Below are 14433 nucleotides of genomic sequence, written 5' to 3'. Positions count from 1 at the left end.
TTTGAAACAAAAAATGGGTTTAACCTTGTGGGTGAGACTTGGAGAGCTTCAACCTACATCCTAAGTAAATACTTTGTAACTTTGTGGTGTTCCTTTGCTTGGAGCAATAGGCTATGGGCTTTGCATTAGACTTTTGCATGGAGCTGCGTCATGATGATTTAGGTGGGTTTTTGCCTGATAAAGCAAGATGGAATATTGCTTTGATGCCATTGTTATGGGGGAAAGATCCAGCGATGAGTGGTATAATACAACTGTTTATCTTGATTCCTGATAAGAATGTCATTGAAATGCAATTTAAAACTTACTTTTCTATGATGGGGGTAGGCGCTTGACCACAGACTGGAAGCAATGTAAAAATAGCATGCCCAGAAGGATTTGAGACGCTCTCTCTGCCTCAAGGGAGGGTTGTCTACCTCTGGTAGGTGGGCTTCTCTCAGTTTTGACCTCTTGAACTGTTCATTGGAGGAAAAGCTTTTCCAGATACCTGTTTCAGAAAGACAATAATTCCAGTAATCACTTGTATCTGTATCCATATCCCACCAATCTATAAAAACAGTTTTCTTCTAAATGGAGGTGGAGTTGTTCATTCTGAGAGGTAAAATGCTGCCTTGATTTTCCTTGACAACATATGTTTGCCAGTAGAAGCAAAGGAGAATTTTCATCTGAAAGTGTCGTCACAGTTGAGGTGCAAAGATTTTAATTTTAGACTAAAGAAAGTTCTCCGTCTGAGACTGAAATATGCGTAAGGCTCTCTTTCATTCTTAAAACCTTCAGGAAATGCATGCCAGTTAAGGGGAGAAAAATGATTCCTTAAGAAGGCTCTATCTAAAACACATGTGTGCAAGTATCAGGCCCCGCTTCACCTGTTTATTGAAGGGGAATGTGTTGTCTTTTCTGCTCCCAGTCAACTTCTAGACCTAGAATATCCAGCTCGGAGAGAGAGCCACAGGGCAAGGCTAGGTTGCCCATCTTCTAGCACCCTATCAAAAACCAAACCTGGGTAAGCTGGTGAAGTCCCTGCTGTGAAAGAAAATCACCAACCCTTCTCAGGATCAAAAGAAACCACTTCAATGGTAAGTGACAAGAACCCTAGTACTACTTCTGGGATAACTGTTATGGGTGAAACTTCTTCCTGAAGTCCTGTAGTAGGTTGTGTTAGCATTGACAAATAGTAAGGTTAATCTTCCAACAGAATATTTGTCTTCATGGAAATTCAGGGCTTCTGCTAGGACTCTGAAGGCTCACTTTCCATTTCAAATCTACTTTAATGAAAAGAAAGTTCCTTGTATACACACAAAGAAAATAAAGCTCCTGCCTGCCTGTGCAGCTGGTTAATGATTGCAGTAAAAATCTAAGCAGGAAAAGCAAACTGTCACCAAAACTCACTGATGGCTTTCTCGGTTTGAATTTTACTGATAATTTAGTCTTAGTTTCAAATAGTGTAAACAATGGGGTTTTTTCTAGTGGTGAATAAATTTTTGTTGAGGTTTAGTCTAACCAGAACAACACAGAGACTACAAGAATTCCAGTGGGATTCTTTGATGCCAGAGGTTATGTTAAACAAAAAGGAAAGGAAAATAGGCTTTTGGAATATCCCTTTTTTATTTAGAGACATTAGAGAGAAGTACTATTTCTAATCCTACACCTTGTAAACCAGAAGGCTCCAAAAATGACAATTCAATCTACTTTTCCCTAGGAAGGAACTAAAGCTGCATTTTTCAAGTATTTGGTAGTTGCAGAAATACGTATTCTTGCCCTAAGAACCACATACAAAATATCTTCTAGAAATAAATAAATAAATCCCATGGTGGACCCTGCCTTTCTTTGGAAATCTCTCATTACTACAAGTTTTGATAGTATTTAGAATGTTTGTTACGTTAAAGCAAGTGATGGCAGTGCTCAATGCATGGTTCCTGTAAAATATGTTGCTTCACAAAAACCCGCCATATAAAATACGACAATTTCAACCTATAAAACCATTTTTCTGCTTGGTAAAAAAAGAAAGCAAATACTCTTCTGTTCTTGTAACCAGATAAGTGGTTTTCCAGACTTCTATCCATGGATGTATCAGGGCCCTGACAATAAAGTGAAGTGACAGAATTTTTTTCTCGCTTCCGTATTCCTGTCCACTTTTCTTAAAATTCACTGTGGAATTGATAAAAAGTATTCCTTCAATATAATTCTTCATTTTACCACCAAAACTTCGATATAGTACATAATGAAGTTTAAATTTTGTAAACCAGTGTTGAAGGGAGAGGGAGATTAGTTGTAAGTAATTTTAAGAACCAGTGTTTGAAGTTTTCTTCAATTAAGAGTAATGTGTTTTAGTCCACTTCAGTGAAACTGATGAGAACATCAGAAATTATAAACATATAAACAAGATAGCTGAGGTTATAGAATAGGAAAACCAAGACAATTTTATTCAGAAGTGTAGATGACAAACACAAGTGAAATAGAGATACGGGTTTCTCACTTACTGTCCCTACAGCATTGCCTAGAAGCTGAAAAAATGTTCAAGACAGAATTACCGAATAGAAATTTTACCAGCATCACTTTTGTCTATTACTCTAATGCTGGTTAAAATTACTATTATTGTAATTGGATGCAAGGGAGTTAAGTTGTCATTGTAGATTTTGTTTTCAAAGATTTAATATTTTTATTTCTGTTCGTTCTAATATTTGTAGTTTACGTGCAGAGGGTCTCACAAATAATACTAATAGGTAAGATGTGTGTAACTTTTCAACAAAACATGGTAGCAATCCATGAATGTGCATTTATACATGAACCAAAGACTAGTTCAAAGGGCTTGAAAAAAATGCTTAAATAAGATCGAATGAGCAATGAAGAAAAAAATACAAAAAAAGTGGAAAGAACTTGGCATTTTGCCCTGCTATTGTCCCACTTAGTAGGAAAAGAATTAACACCTTTAAAGATTGTTTTCCCATATTAACTGATGCAGGTTTTAAGTTTCTTAGCTAGTGATGTAATCTTAAATAGACATCGCTGACGGGATATGACGTGGGAAGTATTTATTGAGAAACAAATGGGAAAACCTTTTCCTGCAGTATACAAGAAGTACCTTTAAATCTGATACTAATTCTAAGGCACTTTTGCAGTCAAGTAAAATGAAAAAGGCTAACGAGGCATAGAAATTGGAAAGTATTTCATTATTCTGTTGCATGTTCTTGTGGCATCTTATATCACATAAAACCATGTGAGTATTCACCTTCATCTGTGGTTTTCAAAGATGATAAGTTTTATGTCAGTTTGAAACTTGAAAAATTAACTAAACTGAGAGCTTCTTCAAGGTTTCCTTTAGTGAATGCATTAGCGTTTAAACAGGTTCTAGGAGTACTTGGAGTAAGATTGCTGATCTATGAAATTCTTGTTTGACAGAGACTACAAGAATTCTGTAGAGTATTGTCTTTTTAATGCTAATGGACAAAGGAGACAGAACTTCCTAGATTAAATTATGTGTAGCTTTTCAGTCTGTGTCTTAAAATAACCACAGGAAACACTTACTTTTCAGCTGCTGTAGCTGTGTTTTAAAAAGATAGGCCATTTTTTTGTTGGTGAAAAGAGTAAGAAACTTCTAAACCAATCTGCCAGAACTGATTTTTTTTTTTTTTTTTGATTCCCTCCTTCCCCCATCCTGAGGAGTCCTTGTGCTGAAAATATGGTCAGCAGTATATTAGAATTAGGACAGCAGTATGTTAGTATAGGACAAAAGTAAGTGTTATTTCCTTGTCACAGTAACAAAAATAGTTTAATGTTTTATCATATGTTTTCAGAGTCTGCATGTTTTGCAGATGGAGATCAATGTCTGGTTGTTAATGTATTTGATGGTTTAAGGGAATTTTGATACAAAGCTAATTTCATGAGTTCTTACGCTGGATTTACTATTCTGTTCTGGAATATGTATTAAAACCTGTTTTTTTTTTCCCAAAAAGAGTTGTGTGAAATTTGCCTTGCAATGCTTTTAAATTTTTTTGTTCCAGTGTAGTGTCACTGTAACTCAAATGGCAAGTGCTAACAACTTGCCAACATTTTCTTATACATCATTAAAGTTGAAGAGTAGTTCTTTGTGCCCTAAATTTAAATAAATTTCCTATTAGAGGGGAGTTACTTGGAGCAGCTTGATGGTACTGAATGAGATTTCAGACTTTTTGGAGGGTTTGAGTTTACTGACTAAAGGAAATGAGTGTGGATGGGAAAACAGTTTACTAAATTCATACTGAAATGGGTTTTCTTTCTGTAAGGGCTGTGAACAGCAAGCTGAGATGAGTGTGTTTAGTAAATATAGGGGTAGGCAGAAGTGTACTGTTAGATGATATCATGGTATGAATGTAGTAGTTGAGAGGTGTAGAATGTAGCTGGACTGATGCTGGTTTTAAGAACTAATGAGTTTTTCTCTTAGCAAAAGACAGGTGTAAGTAGTTTAAGCAGCTCCTCAGTATTACTTTTTTTAAGCATCTTGTAACATGTTTTACTGTTTCCTTCAAACACAAGCCTGTGGATGTTGAAAGTTGTTTTTCCTTCAAATTACTTGATTATTTTTTTTGCCCCAATTTTATTGAATTTCTTCCTTTTTAAAGAATCATGTATACCACTTAAAAAACCAACAACAACAAGACAATTCTTGCCTACTTGCACTTAGTTTCATCTTCAAGAGACATCAGCATAATATCCTGCATTCGTGGAGGTTGTATAGATAGAAGAGCTTAGCCCAAGAAGCATCCTGTACATCTTCAGAGTTGGACGTAATTAAAGGGTAGGTTCTGTGGGTGGGTGTTACAGTAGGACCAACCAATGAATCCCCTTGTAAAAAAAAAACAACAAAAAAACCAAACCAAAAAACCCCCAAAAACCAAACCAAAAAACCCCAAACACCCTGCTATTAGAGTAGGTTATTGTACTATGCTCTCTTACTTTTTTTATTAATATCTCTGTCACACAAATACTGGATTGGTGGATATGGATACAAAGCAACAAATCTTAATCTTAGCTCTTTGCTATAAATGTTTTTTTAAATGGATGTTCATTTTATTACAATAGTAATACTTCATTGTGTTGATACATATGGAGAAACTTAACATGGGCAGTAACAATCTACTACTTGATAATTTTCTTCAGTTGCTGCAGCAAAGACAGAAATGCACTTTAAGTTCTACAGAATTTTTTTACATTTAGCTGGAAAAAATGTACTGTGGCTACGTTGAGGATGAACTTGAAACGCCCATCCTTGAGGGGTAGATTACAAAAAAGCAAAAGATGGAAGGGCAGAATCAGGTCAACAGGTGTTTTATGTGCTTAAAGCTGCTTGATTATCTTGGGCTATTGCTAAATGTGATCTGTGTGTGCTTAAATTTATCCTATGGAAAATGCTTGTTTAAATAGAATTTTTCTGTTGCAATGTTATCTATAATGGGAACTCTTAATTTCTGTTCTGTTGGCTGTTGGTTCTCTTGTAATTAAGATACCAGTTTCAACTGAAGAACCTAATGTGATTAAAACTTCTCCACATTGTTCCAGCACTTAATTTTTGCCTTTTTTTGGCATCTGATGTATGAAATAAGAGTATTTTTCATGTTACCTATATAATGCTCTGTAAGGCCACTGTGGGCCATCTAGTAGAGGTGAACAAATGGTAAAGAACACTTGGCATTTCTTAGTTCTATTTCAACTCAGTAACAAAAAAAAAACCAATCTGAGTGAAATATTACCTCATCTTGATAGGTAGTTTATGTGATTGTCAATATTGCATGTTAAAGCAGTGCACCATTTATTTTCAGCAGTGTCATTAGTCTAATAAAGGATAACTCAGTGTAACGCAGAAGGAAATTGAATATCTGATCTTTTTTGATATCCCAAAGGCAAAAGGAATAAAATCAACTCGTTGGTATAGTGACAGTTAGGACTAAAAGAATGTGATTAGGTCAAGTTCCACTGTAAAACAATGTCGTTGATACTACTTTCATACTGTAAGACTAACAGGCTGTGATGCTGTTGGTAGGTATTCTTAAAGTTGCTTACTCCCTTGTATTTGCAGAACCTTTGCATTTATGTTTTAGATCATTTCCTGATCGAATGATGGAGTCTTTTTTATTTGAGTAAAACTGAACTTGATTTTGCTTATTTTGAAAATTATTTCTAGTTAGTAGAACAAACTCTCAGAATTTTACTTTAGTCTCTGTTGGAAGGTCATCACAAATTACTGGATTAGATAAAGACAAGAAAATGGTACATTCATTTATCAGCTCTTTCTGATTCAGAGGCATCTGTATCTTTTTGTGAAAATTGAATCAGCTGAAGATTCAGGGAGTGGTGAAAGTCTTGTTGCATCACTGGTGGGGTTTACTTCACATGGGAGCGTGGAGGAGCCCAGTTCAACTTTGTACAACTTAACTAGGTTTGAAGAGTCCATAGTGCTCTGCTGAGTATGAACTCTGTATGCCTTTGTTTCTGGTGTTTTGTCACGGCTCATACCATAGCAAATGAAGCAGTTGGTTCTGTGGGAGGCACGTATGAAGAGGGTTGGCTTTTGAACTCCCATGTTGCTATGACCAGAGACAGTTTACAACCTTTTCCTCCCATTCCTTCTACCTACTGTTAGCTTTCCAGGTAAAAGGAAGCTACTTACGGCAATTCCTGAACTGCCTATGTTCAAGTGGGCAGCTAGTGTACCAGTGCAGGCCAGCTGGGTGTTAACATTGCACAGACAGGTGAGCTGAGTAGACCCCCATGTTTTTCATCTGACATGGACTAAAGAGATGTCTTCAGGAATTACATGTACCCTAGTCTGTACAGTGTTTAGGTTTGCTGTGGGAAATTAGTCTTTCAGGAAACCCTAGCTGTTCACAAATTGGGTTGAAACTAGCTGAAGCTATGTCAGGGAAGAAGGTATTTTTTAAAGTAAATGGACTGAACTGGCTGGTTTGGTCGTAGGCCTTGTGTCTCTACAAAACTGTGCTAAGTCCACCCAATTTTAAAGTGCCTATAGGCAGAGTTGGTCTCTAGTGCTTAACCCATCTCATTCTTACAGGTGTAATAGGAGGTTGCTTCTGTGCCTTCATTTGCACTTTGTGCCCTTCTGGTTGCAAGCTGTGGAGCTAAATGAGAAATTCTCTTCAGCTTTTACTATATTTGTAAAGACCACTGTGGATTTTCATCCACAGCTCATGTATAGAGTGTTTTGTGTCTGGAGAATGTTTTCTGGATTTTTCTTTTGTCTTGTATTTTTGATTCCTTGGAGAGTTTGATGTTCCTGCTTATTTTAAGAGGGTATGACCAGTGGCTTTATGAGCTTTGGGGTAGCTTCTAGTAGAGGAAGCAGTTCAGGAGTATCTGGTAATAAGCTTGCCAGCTTTTAGAGAAGCATTCTGAGAAGATGAGAAGTTGTGAAAGTTGCCATGTTAGGCAGGCAGGCTGTCTTCATTTTTCTAAAACTAACCAGGGACTGTCTCAGATGTAAAACTACATTTCAGAAAAGTACCATATTCTATCACTGTGTGTCGTCCTCCCCCTCCCCCCCCATTCTTCCTCTTGTACTTTTGAAGCCCACAGAGGTATTTTGCTCAAGCTTTCAAATTAAATTGATGTGATCCTTACTTAAACTGTAGGCAACCTGAAATTAAAACTACAGCATGAACTGCCTGATTGACCTTTACTGAATGTAGAAGAATACATGATAGTCCAAGTGCTTATGAAATGAGATCGCTTCTTCAGCAAAGTGATCAGTGCCTTGGGTTTCATTTTCTTCCTAGCATTTAACCTTGCCTAATGTATTTCTAGATCTTTCTGTGTTAATCTGAAATTATTTCAACCACAGTTCAGGCTGGGCTAGCTGCCCAGTTGTGTGCAACAAGGCAGTCATTCCCCACTCCCCCTCCCTCTCCCTTTTTTCTTTTTAATGTACCAGTGGTGTTTGTAGCTTTCAGTTTTTCCTCTGGATTTGGATGAGGAAACATTACCGACGGTTGGCCACATAGAGCATGTGGGACAGCTGTGCAGTAGTTGGTAAAGGATTCTGTGGTCTGTTTGTGACTAAAAGAAGGAAGCATAAGCATTATTTTCAAGATCAACCATCACATCTTGGGGAAAAAAATACACTTCAAGCAAAAACTTGTTTAATAGAATTCTGATTTGTTAATGGCAGTGCTGTAGATAGGAAAGTCAGCCAAGCCTTATAGCAGTGAAAGCTGCCAAGCTTCACTGTAACTGAAGAAATGTAGATTTGAATGTTGTCAGGTGGTGTACTGGGATTTGCCACTGCTAGCCAAGTTAAAAAAAAATACTCTTCCAATGACAAGTCAGCTGTAAAGTTCATAAAATGGCTACATTATTTGAGTAAGTTTTTAGAAAAATTCATTCATTCTGGATGAGGTTTGAGATGCGTTGGATTTTAATACTGCCAGATGAAGTTTATGAACGATTTCATGCAACAAGGTGTTAGGTTTTACTTAATATTTTTTTCTAAGAAAACCATAAATCCTTTCTATGAGCTCCTTTGTAACCTCTCTTCTTAATTTTCAAGTGCTTGGGGAAAACGTAAAGTTACTCGCTGAAGGAATTTTTTTACAAAAAGGTAAATTACTTTTATTATGGTGTGAACAGCTGAAGCAATAAGATGCTGCAGAGATTTGAAAAATGTCACAAAATACCAGTGTAATGGAGAATATATGTAGCTTTGGCAATAAAGGTCTATCCTGTCCATCTTTACTTTGCTGTATTATGCAGCAACAAAAAGTACTTAGAGTCGTTGCAACTTCTGTTATAAACTTAGGTCCACTTAAAAGCAGTTGTGTAACTTCCATTTGCTGATGAAAATTAGAACAGATGGTTCTGAGATAATTAATCCTTTTTTTTTTTTTCCTTCCTTTGTGTGTGGTCAAAAAATAACAGACTTTTCCATTACATTCCTTTTTTGGGGAAAAGTGGATTGGGCTCCAGGTAGAAAATTGGGAGGTGGAGGAAAACAAGTCCTTTAAAAGCCTGGTTTTTAAAAAAAATGGAGGGGAGCTATTAGGAAATGAACGTCTGATTCAAAAGCCTGGATATTGCACATTGTTGATAATATACTATTATAAAGGCACTTTTACTGTATGGTTTGTAAGGTTTCTTTAGACAAATCTATTTGCTTGCAGTTAGGAAGTCTGGTGATGCTTTGAGGCCTTTTCTGTTTTGCATAATACATAATGATAACTGTTTAAGAGTTTTTCTTTGGTCCCTGGTGTGGCAGAAAAAAACAGATTATTTTCAAAGTGGTGTTGCCTTAATACAGACTTTTAAAGTATGTATGCTAATCTTCATTACATGAGGGAAGATATGAAAAATATTGTTTTCTGTCTTTATCTGGACTGGCTTTTAAAAATCATAATTTGAAATGTGTCCCCTCTTTGTTTTTTTTTCTTCCCCTTAGATTTGAGTTCTGTGAACCTGCTTTTGTGGTTGGTAATTGTTTGGAAATAGCTTCAGACAGTCATCAATATGACCGGATTTACTGTGGAGCTGGAGTCCAGAAAGACCATGAAAACTACATGAAAATTTTATTGAAAGTTGGAGGCATTTTAGTAATGCCTATAGAAGATCAGGTGACTTAGTGACAATTTCCCCTTTTTATCTTTTAGTATGAGAAATACATTATTTAAGGAATGCTTTTAAATGTATATTTGACTAAGTTAATGTTCATCTAATGATAACTTGATTCAGTGTGTTGTTGCAGTTAAGCAGATACTAGTCTTTTTAATGAAGTCTTGAACTTTAAGGGAAAAAACTTGTAGGAAAGCATCAATATCCTGCTTCCAACAAAGTGTGTTGCAAAACTGTGTCTCCAGTGAAACTAGAACTCCATTCATAGTATTTGCGGTGTATTATACTAGTCCCAGAACTGCTTTGAAATCTCCTTGCCACACAGACGTTTTCAGTCAGTACTTCAAAACAAAGAAACCACCCTCTAAACCAAGAGAATTTATTTCAGAGAAATATAAAATAGCTGTGATTAGTGGGACATTGTAAGGGGAGGAAAAAAACTGAAGGAAAAAATATTATTTTTTCCCAGCAGATTAAATATTTTTCAGATGGGTGTATTATTTTAATAATACTTCGCACTTCTATCACTTTTCATCCTTAGATCTCAAAAGGCTTTACAAAGGTAAGTATTATTGTCCCTGTTATACTAATAGGGAAATTGAGAAGGACAGATTATGTGTCTTAAGTTGATGTCATCCTGAATACAATTACTGAAATGCTTGTTGATAAACATGCTAGTTACTTTTTCTTCCAAAAAGAATTACCGCATTATGTATTTGCTTCCTCAAAATACTGAAGTGATTTAAACATAGCCTGCGTGATTCAGTTCCATAATTTTTTTTTTCAGTATTTATTGGACTAAGATACTGTCAGGTGAAATTGATGGAATCCAACTTAAAAGCAGTCACAATTTGAAAGCAAAATTAAAACTGTGAATATTTCTACCTTATATACAAATGGTTAGGGGGCTAGAGCATGTAAAATACAAGGAGCAGCTGAAAGATCTGGGTTAATCTAGCCTGCAGAGAAACAGCTAAGGGAACATTTAATTCCTGACTTGGCTTCTTAAAGGGGTAGATAATTTACCTAGTAGACAGGAGTCCAATTCTCCTCAGAGGTGCACAGCAAACTGGAAGAAGAATGTTATGAATGGCAGCAAGGGGGCATTCTATCTGCATATAGGGGAAGCAATTTTTCATAATGGGAGTGGTTGAACACTACAGCAGGTTGCCTAGACAGGTTGGGGAATCTCAGTCCGAGGAAATCTTTTTGAACTTCATCGGAAAAGCTTCTGAGTAGCCTGATTTAACTTTGAAGTTGGTCTTGTTCAAGCAGGAGGTAGGACTCCAGAGGTTGCTTCCAATTTAAGGTACTCTCTGATCTTTTGGAAAAATCAGAAAAAGCAAAACTTAACTCAGGCCTTAATTTTCCAGCTGCATCTCTTCCCATTGCCAAAGAGCCTTAGTCGGTACTCTAGTGAGCAAGTAATTTGAAGGTCCAAGGAATATGAAAGTCCTTTCTGTTCATAAAACAGCCTTTATAAATTAATTTTGAAGCAAATCAAAACAGCAGTGTGTTTGAACACCAATCTGAATAGTATTGAGTATGACAAAACTGTAACCACTGATTTATTTTGTTTTTATGCAGCTAACACAAATCTTGAGAACAGGACAAAACACATGGGAAAGTAAAAATATCCTTGCTGTTTCATTTGCTCCACTAGTGCAACCAAACAGAAATGACAACGGCAAACATGACACTGTGGGACTGCGTAAGTGTCATTTGTGCTTGCTCCCTTTGGCTTGATGCGTTGTTATAGTGCCTGCTGGTGGTGTTCTGGAAGTGGGGAGACTATGCTATACAGACATAATGTGATAGAACAGGAACATACAGTTAGCAAAGCAGTAGCTCACTGATAGGTTTTTGTGCTCCTGGCACCTGTTCTTTGTTACTAAACAATTAGTATCCTGAATTAAAGTGATACAGTGTTTCCATCTTATTTTTCCAGACTTCTCTTCCTTTCAGGTTCAGCTTCTCTATTTCTAGCGAGGTATAGATAAAACAGCAAGCTAATATTAGGTCTGTCAGGAGTGCTAACTTTCTCATGGTCTCCAGAGAAAAATATTTTTTCTCTTCCCCCTGAAATGGACGGAACAGGTCTAAACTGCCGCTGTGGTACGGTAGGATATTAATAGCTGAGTGTGCTTGTGTCTGCAACCGATAGAGTCATGCTTAGCTGTCTTTTATTAGTCATTGAGGTTGGCTTTCTAGCTGCAATGCTTTGAATTAGGTTAGTAAAGGTATTTAGAAAGTCTCTGAAAGTACATCTGTTGGCAAGATGATAAGATAGCATGATAAGGGAAAGGGGAAAAAAGTGGCAGAGAAAGGTGTAGCGTTGAAATTTTCTGTCAGAGTAGACAGGGTTAGGACTAGAGTAATACATAGAGCTTCAGTAGCCTGTGGGAACTTAAATAAACCTAACAAAGAGCCTAGAAGATATTTTTTTTCTCCTGTTTTGTTCTGTTAACATACAACCAAAGGGAACTAATCCCCCTGTCCTCTTGGCATTTTTCTTGCCTCTGTGCACATATTTTTTAACTGTGAAATGGGTATAAACCCTTCAGGAGTCCAGGATGTCCCATCAGGTTGCATTGCCTGTAACTACTGAGTAGTAGAGAGGCTGTTGAGAGTGTGTGTGAGCTTGCCAAGGATAGTTCCTTAATACAGTTACCTTTACTGATTTTGTTTAAAGTACAGAAGATCCTTTCCTTTATGTATAATCAGTTCTTCCTCAGAAATAATTCATTTTGGTTGTTCTAACACTTGATTTTTGAGACTTGAGAAGTTATTTCCTGAAATTAACTTGTTAATACAAGATTTTTTTTTTTTTTTTTCCCCTCTGTTCTTTGCTTTAGGTGTAGTCCATAATAGATAGTCTGTATCATGACTAACAGTGAAATACATTAGTGGCTTGTCAGATTTTCTGGTCTTACTATGATTTTATGCAGTCTAATTCCCTAGAAGACAAAAGAGGATTTTCAAGTGTTCTCTATCACCATTCCTGAATTTTCAGAATGAAAATAGTGCAGACAGTAGCGCTCAGAACTGAGCTGTAGTACAATAAAGGTGTTTCCTCTAAGTAGCTTAAAATAATTTCAAAATTACTTTATAGTGAGAAGAGGAAAATAACATGCAAATGTGCTACTAAGTTGGCACTATTTAAAAGGGAAAAAAAAAAAACGCAAAACAACATTAGGGACTTGAAGCTGCACTGCAAAATTAAATCAGTAAAATAGGCTTATTTCCACTGCTCAGGCTGGTATAGTTTTATCGTGAAGCTTAAAAAAAAGTTCAGATTAGTCTAGTAAACATTATCCTTCTGTAAACTTTAGCCAGAAATTGCAGATGGCACTACTAAGTAAACATGGAGTCTATGCCATACTTTGGAAAACCCTTGAATACCTTCTGACACATATGTAATGTTATATATAGACTATAGTTATAACTCTCGTGTACATAGGTATTAGTAAAATACCTTTCAGCCAGTCATTCTCAAAGTAGAATCTTTTTCTCATAGAAAACTACAGCGCTGTTGCTAAAAGGATCATTTTACCAACTTAGTTGCTGGTTAGGACACAGTTCACTGCTGCTAGACATTTGGAAGGAAGTGGACATTAAACATGCAAAAATTGCATCCTGTTCCTTCCATTTAAAAAAAAATAAAATCCATAATGTGAATAGTTTGATTAATGCTGTTAGGAGAGAAACTAAGACAGAGTGGCAGTAAACCACATCCAGATTCTCATGTTATGTGTAAATGATTTAAGATTGCTTATTCAACACCAGAGTGGTTACACCTGTGTGGCATGTTGCAAGCAAGGATGAACTCTGTCTTTGGGTAGATTAAAGCTGTGTGATAAAGGTCAAGCACCACTAGTATTGGTAAAGTAAATTCTGCATCTCAACAAAGTTTTACATTTGAGCAGGATGTTAACACGGTTGCATACCTTCATGCTTAACTTAGTATAGGAAGTAAACCTGTGTTGACCCACAGTGTACTGTATGAACTAACAACTGTGATCATGAGCCCAGTACATACATCACTGATAAGTCACAATGATAGGTTTTATTGAAGTCTAATTTTCGGTTTTTTATTTAATCATAATGAAGGAGAAAAGAGGAAACTTCTTAGATTCAGTTAAATTTTACTATATTTTTAAGTTGGTTACCCTCAGATACAATTTTTAAACATTAAGCAAGTTTGGGAAGATCACTCATTAAAACAAAAGCTAGTTGTATTTCTTGGTCCACTTGGCTTAAATCCATGAATGTCAGTAACACTTAAGGCCACTTCTGTTATTTTAAGTCTTCCCTGGGTGTCCTCCTGAGTAGTTCTGTATTCAAACAGATTTTATATTACCTGCATAGGAAAGCTTTCTGACTGTGTTACTGTAAGACTTCCTAACTATCCTTCCTACCTCTCAAGCATTTTGTTGTTGTTGTTTTAAATACAGCAAGTCTGAAGCTTTCTACAAGCTCATTTTCTTTATGCTAGCTATGTGTGCGTCTGAGATTTCTGAACAGAAGTGCAGGAGCTTCAGGCCTTGACTGATTTCATGTAGTATGAATTGTTGGTAGTTACAATTACAGCTTATTATCTGGGATGCAACTGTGAGGAGCTTACTTTGTCTTTAAAACTTTTAGATGCTGTCTTCAAAATCAAATAGAATATAATCAATCATAACTAGCACTAAAAATGATATGGTTAGTTTATATTATCTCACAGGATAAGAAAGCTGAGAGTTTACTGCGTTTATACCTTTTTCAGGATACAGTGTTTCAAAATTTTCTTCCACCCTCTTTTGAAGGAAATAATTTATTTTTTTTCTTCTGATTTTGTGAAGT

The 14433-nt window shown here is 36.3% G+C and overlaps 1 protein-coding gene across 4 annotated transcripts in view; it reads left to right on the top strand.

Annotated features, from left to right (window-relative positions):
- PCMTD1 (protein-L-isoaspartate (D-aspartate) O-methyltransferase domain containing 1) overlaps positions 1-14433 on the top strand; it is a 45895-nt gene that overhangs the window by 27631 nt on the left and 3831 nt on the right. For 3 of the 4 annotated variants that reach the window (XM_069779325.1, XM_069779322.1, XM_069779323.1), the window contains 2 exons: positions 9419-9590; positions 11176-11299. In XM_069779325.1, the coding sequence (XP_069635426.1) occupies positions 9537-9590; positions 11176-11299 (178 nt within the window). In that variant the 5' untranslated portion in view covers positions 9419-9536. Of the gene's footprint in view, positions 1-932; positions 1074-9418; positions 9591-11175; positions 11300-14433 lie in introns of those variants that run through there. The other variant, XM_069779324.1, reaches the window with a different exon arrangement.

Source organism: Haliaeetus albicilla, chromosome 3, assembly GCF_947461875.1.
Source record: "Haliaeetus albicilla chromosome 3, bHalAlb1.1, whole genome shotgun sequence".
In the NCBI taxonomy this organism is placed as follows: Eukaryota; Metazoa; Chordata; class Aves; order Accipitriformes; family Accipitridae; genus Haliaeetus; species Haliaeetus albicilla.
Note: the sequence above shows the minus strand (reverse complement) of the source record. Positions and strands in the feature narration are given on the sequence as shown.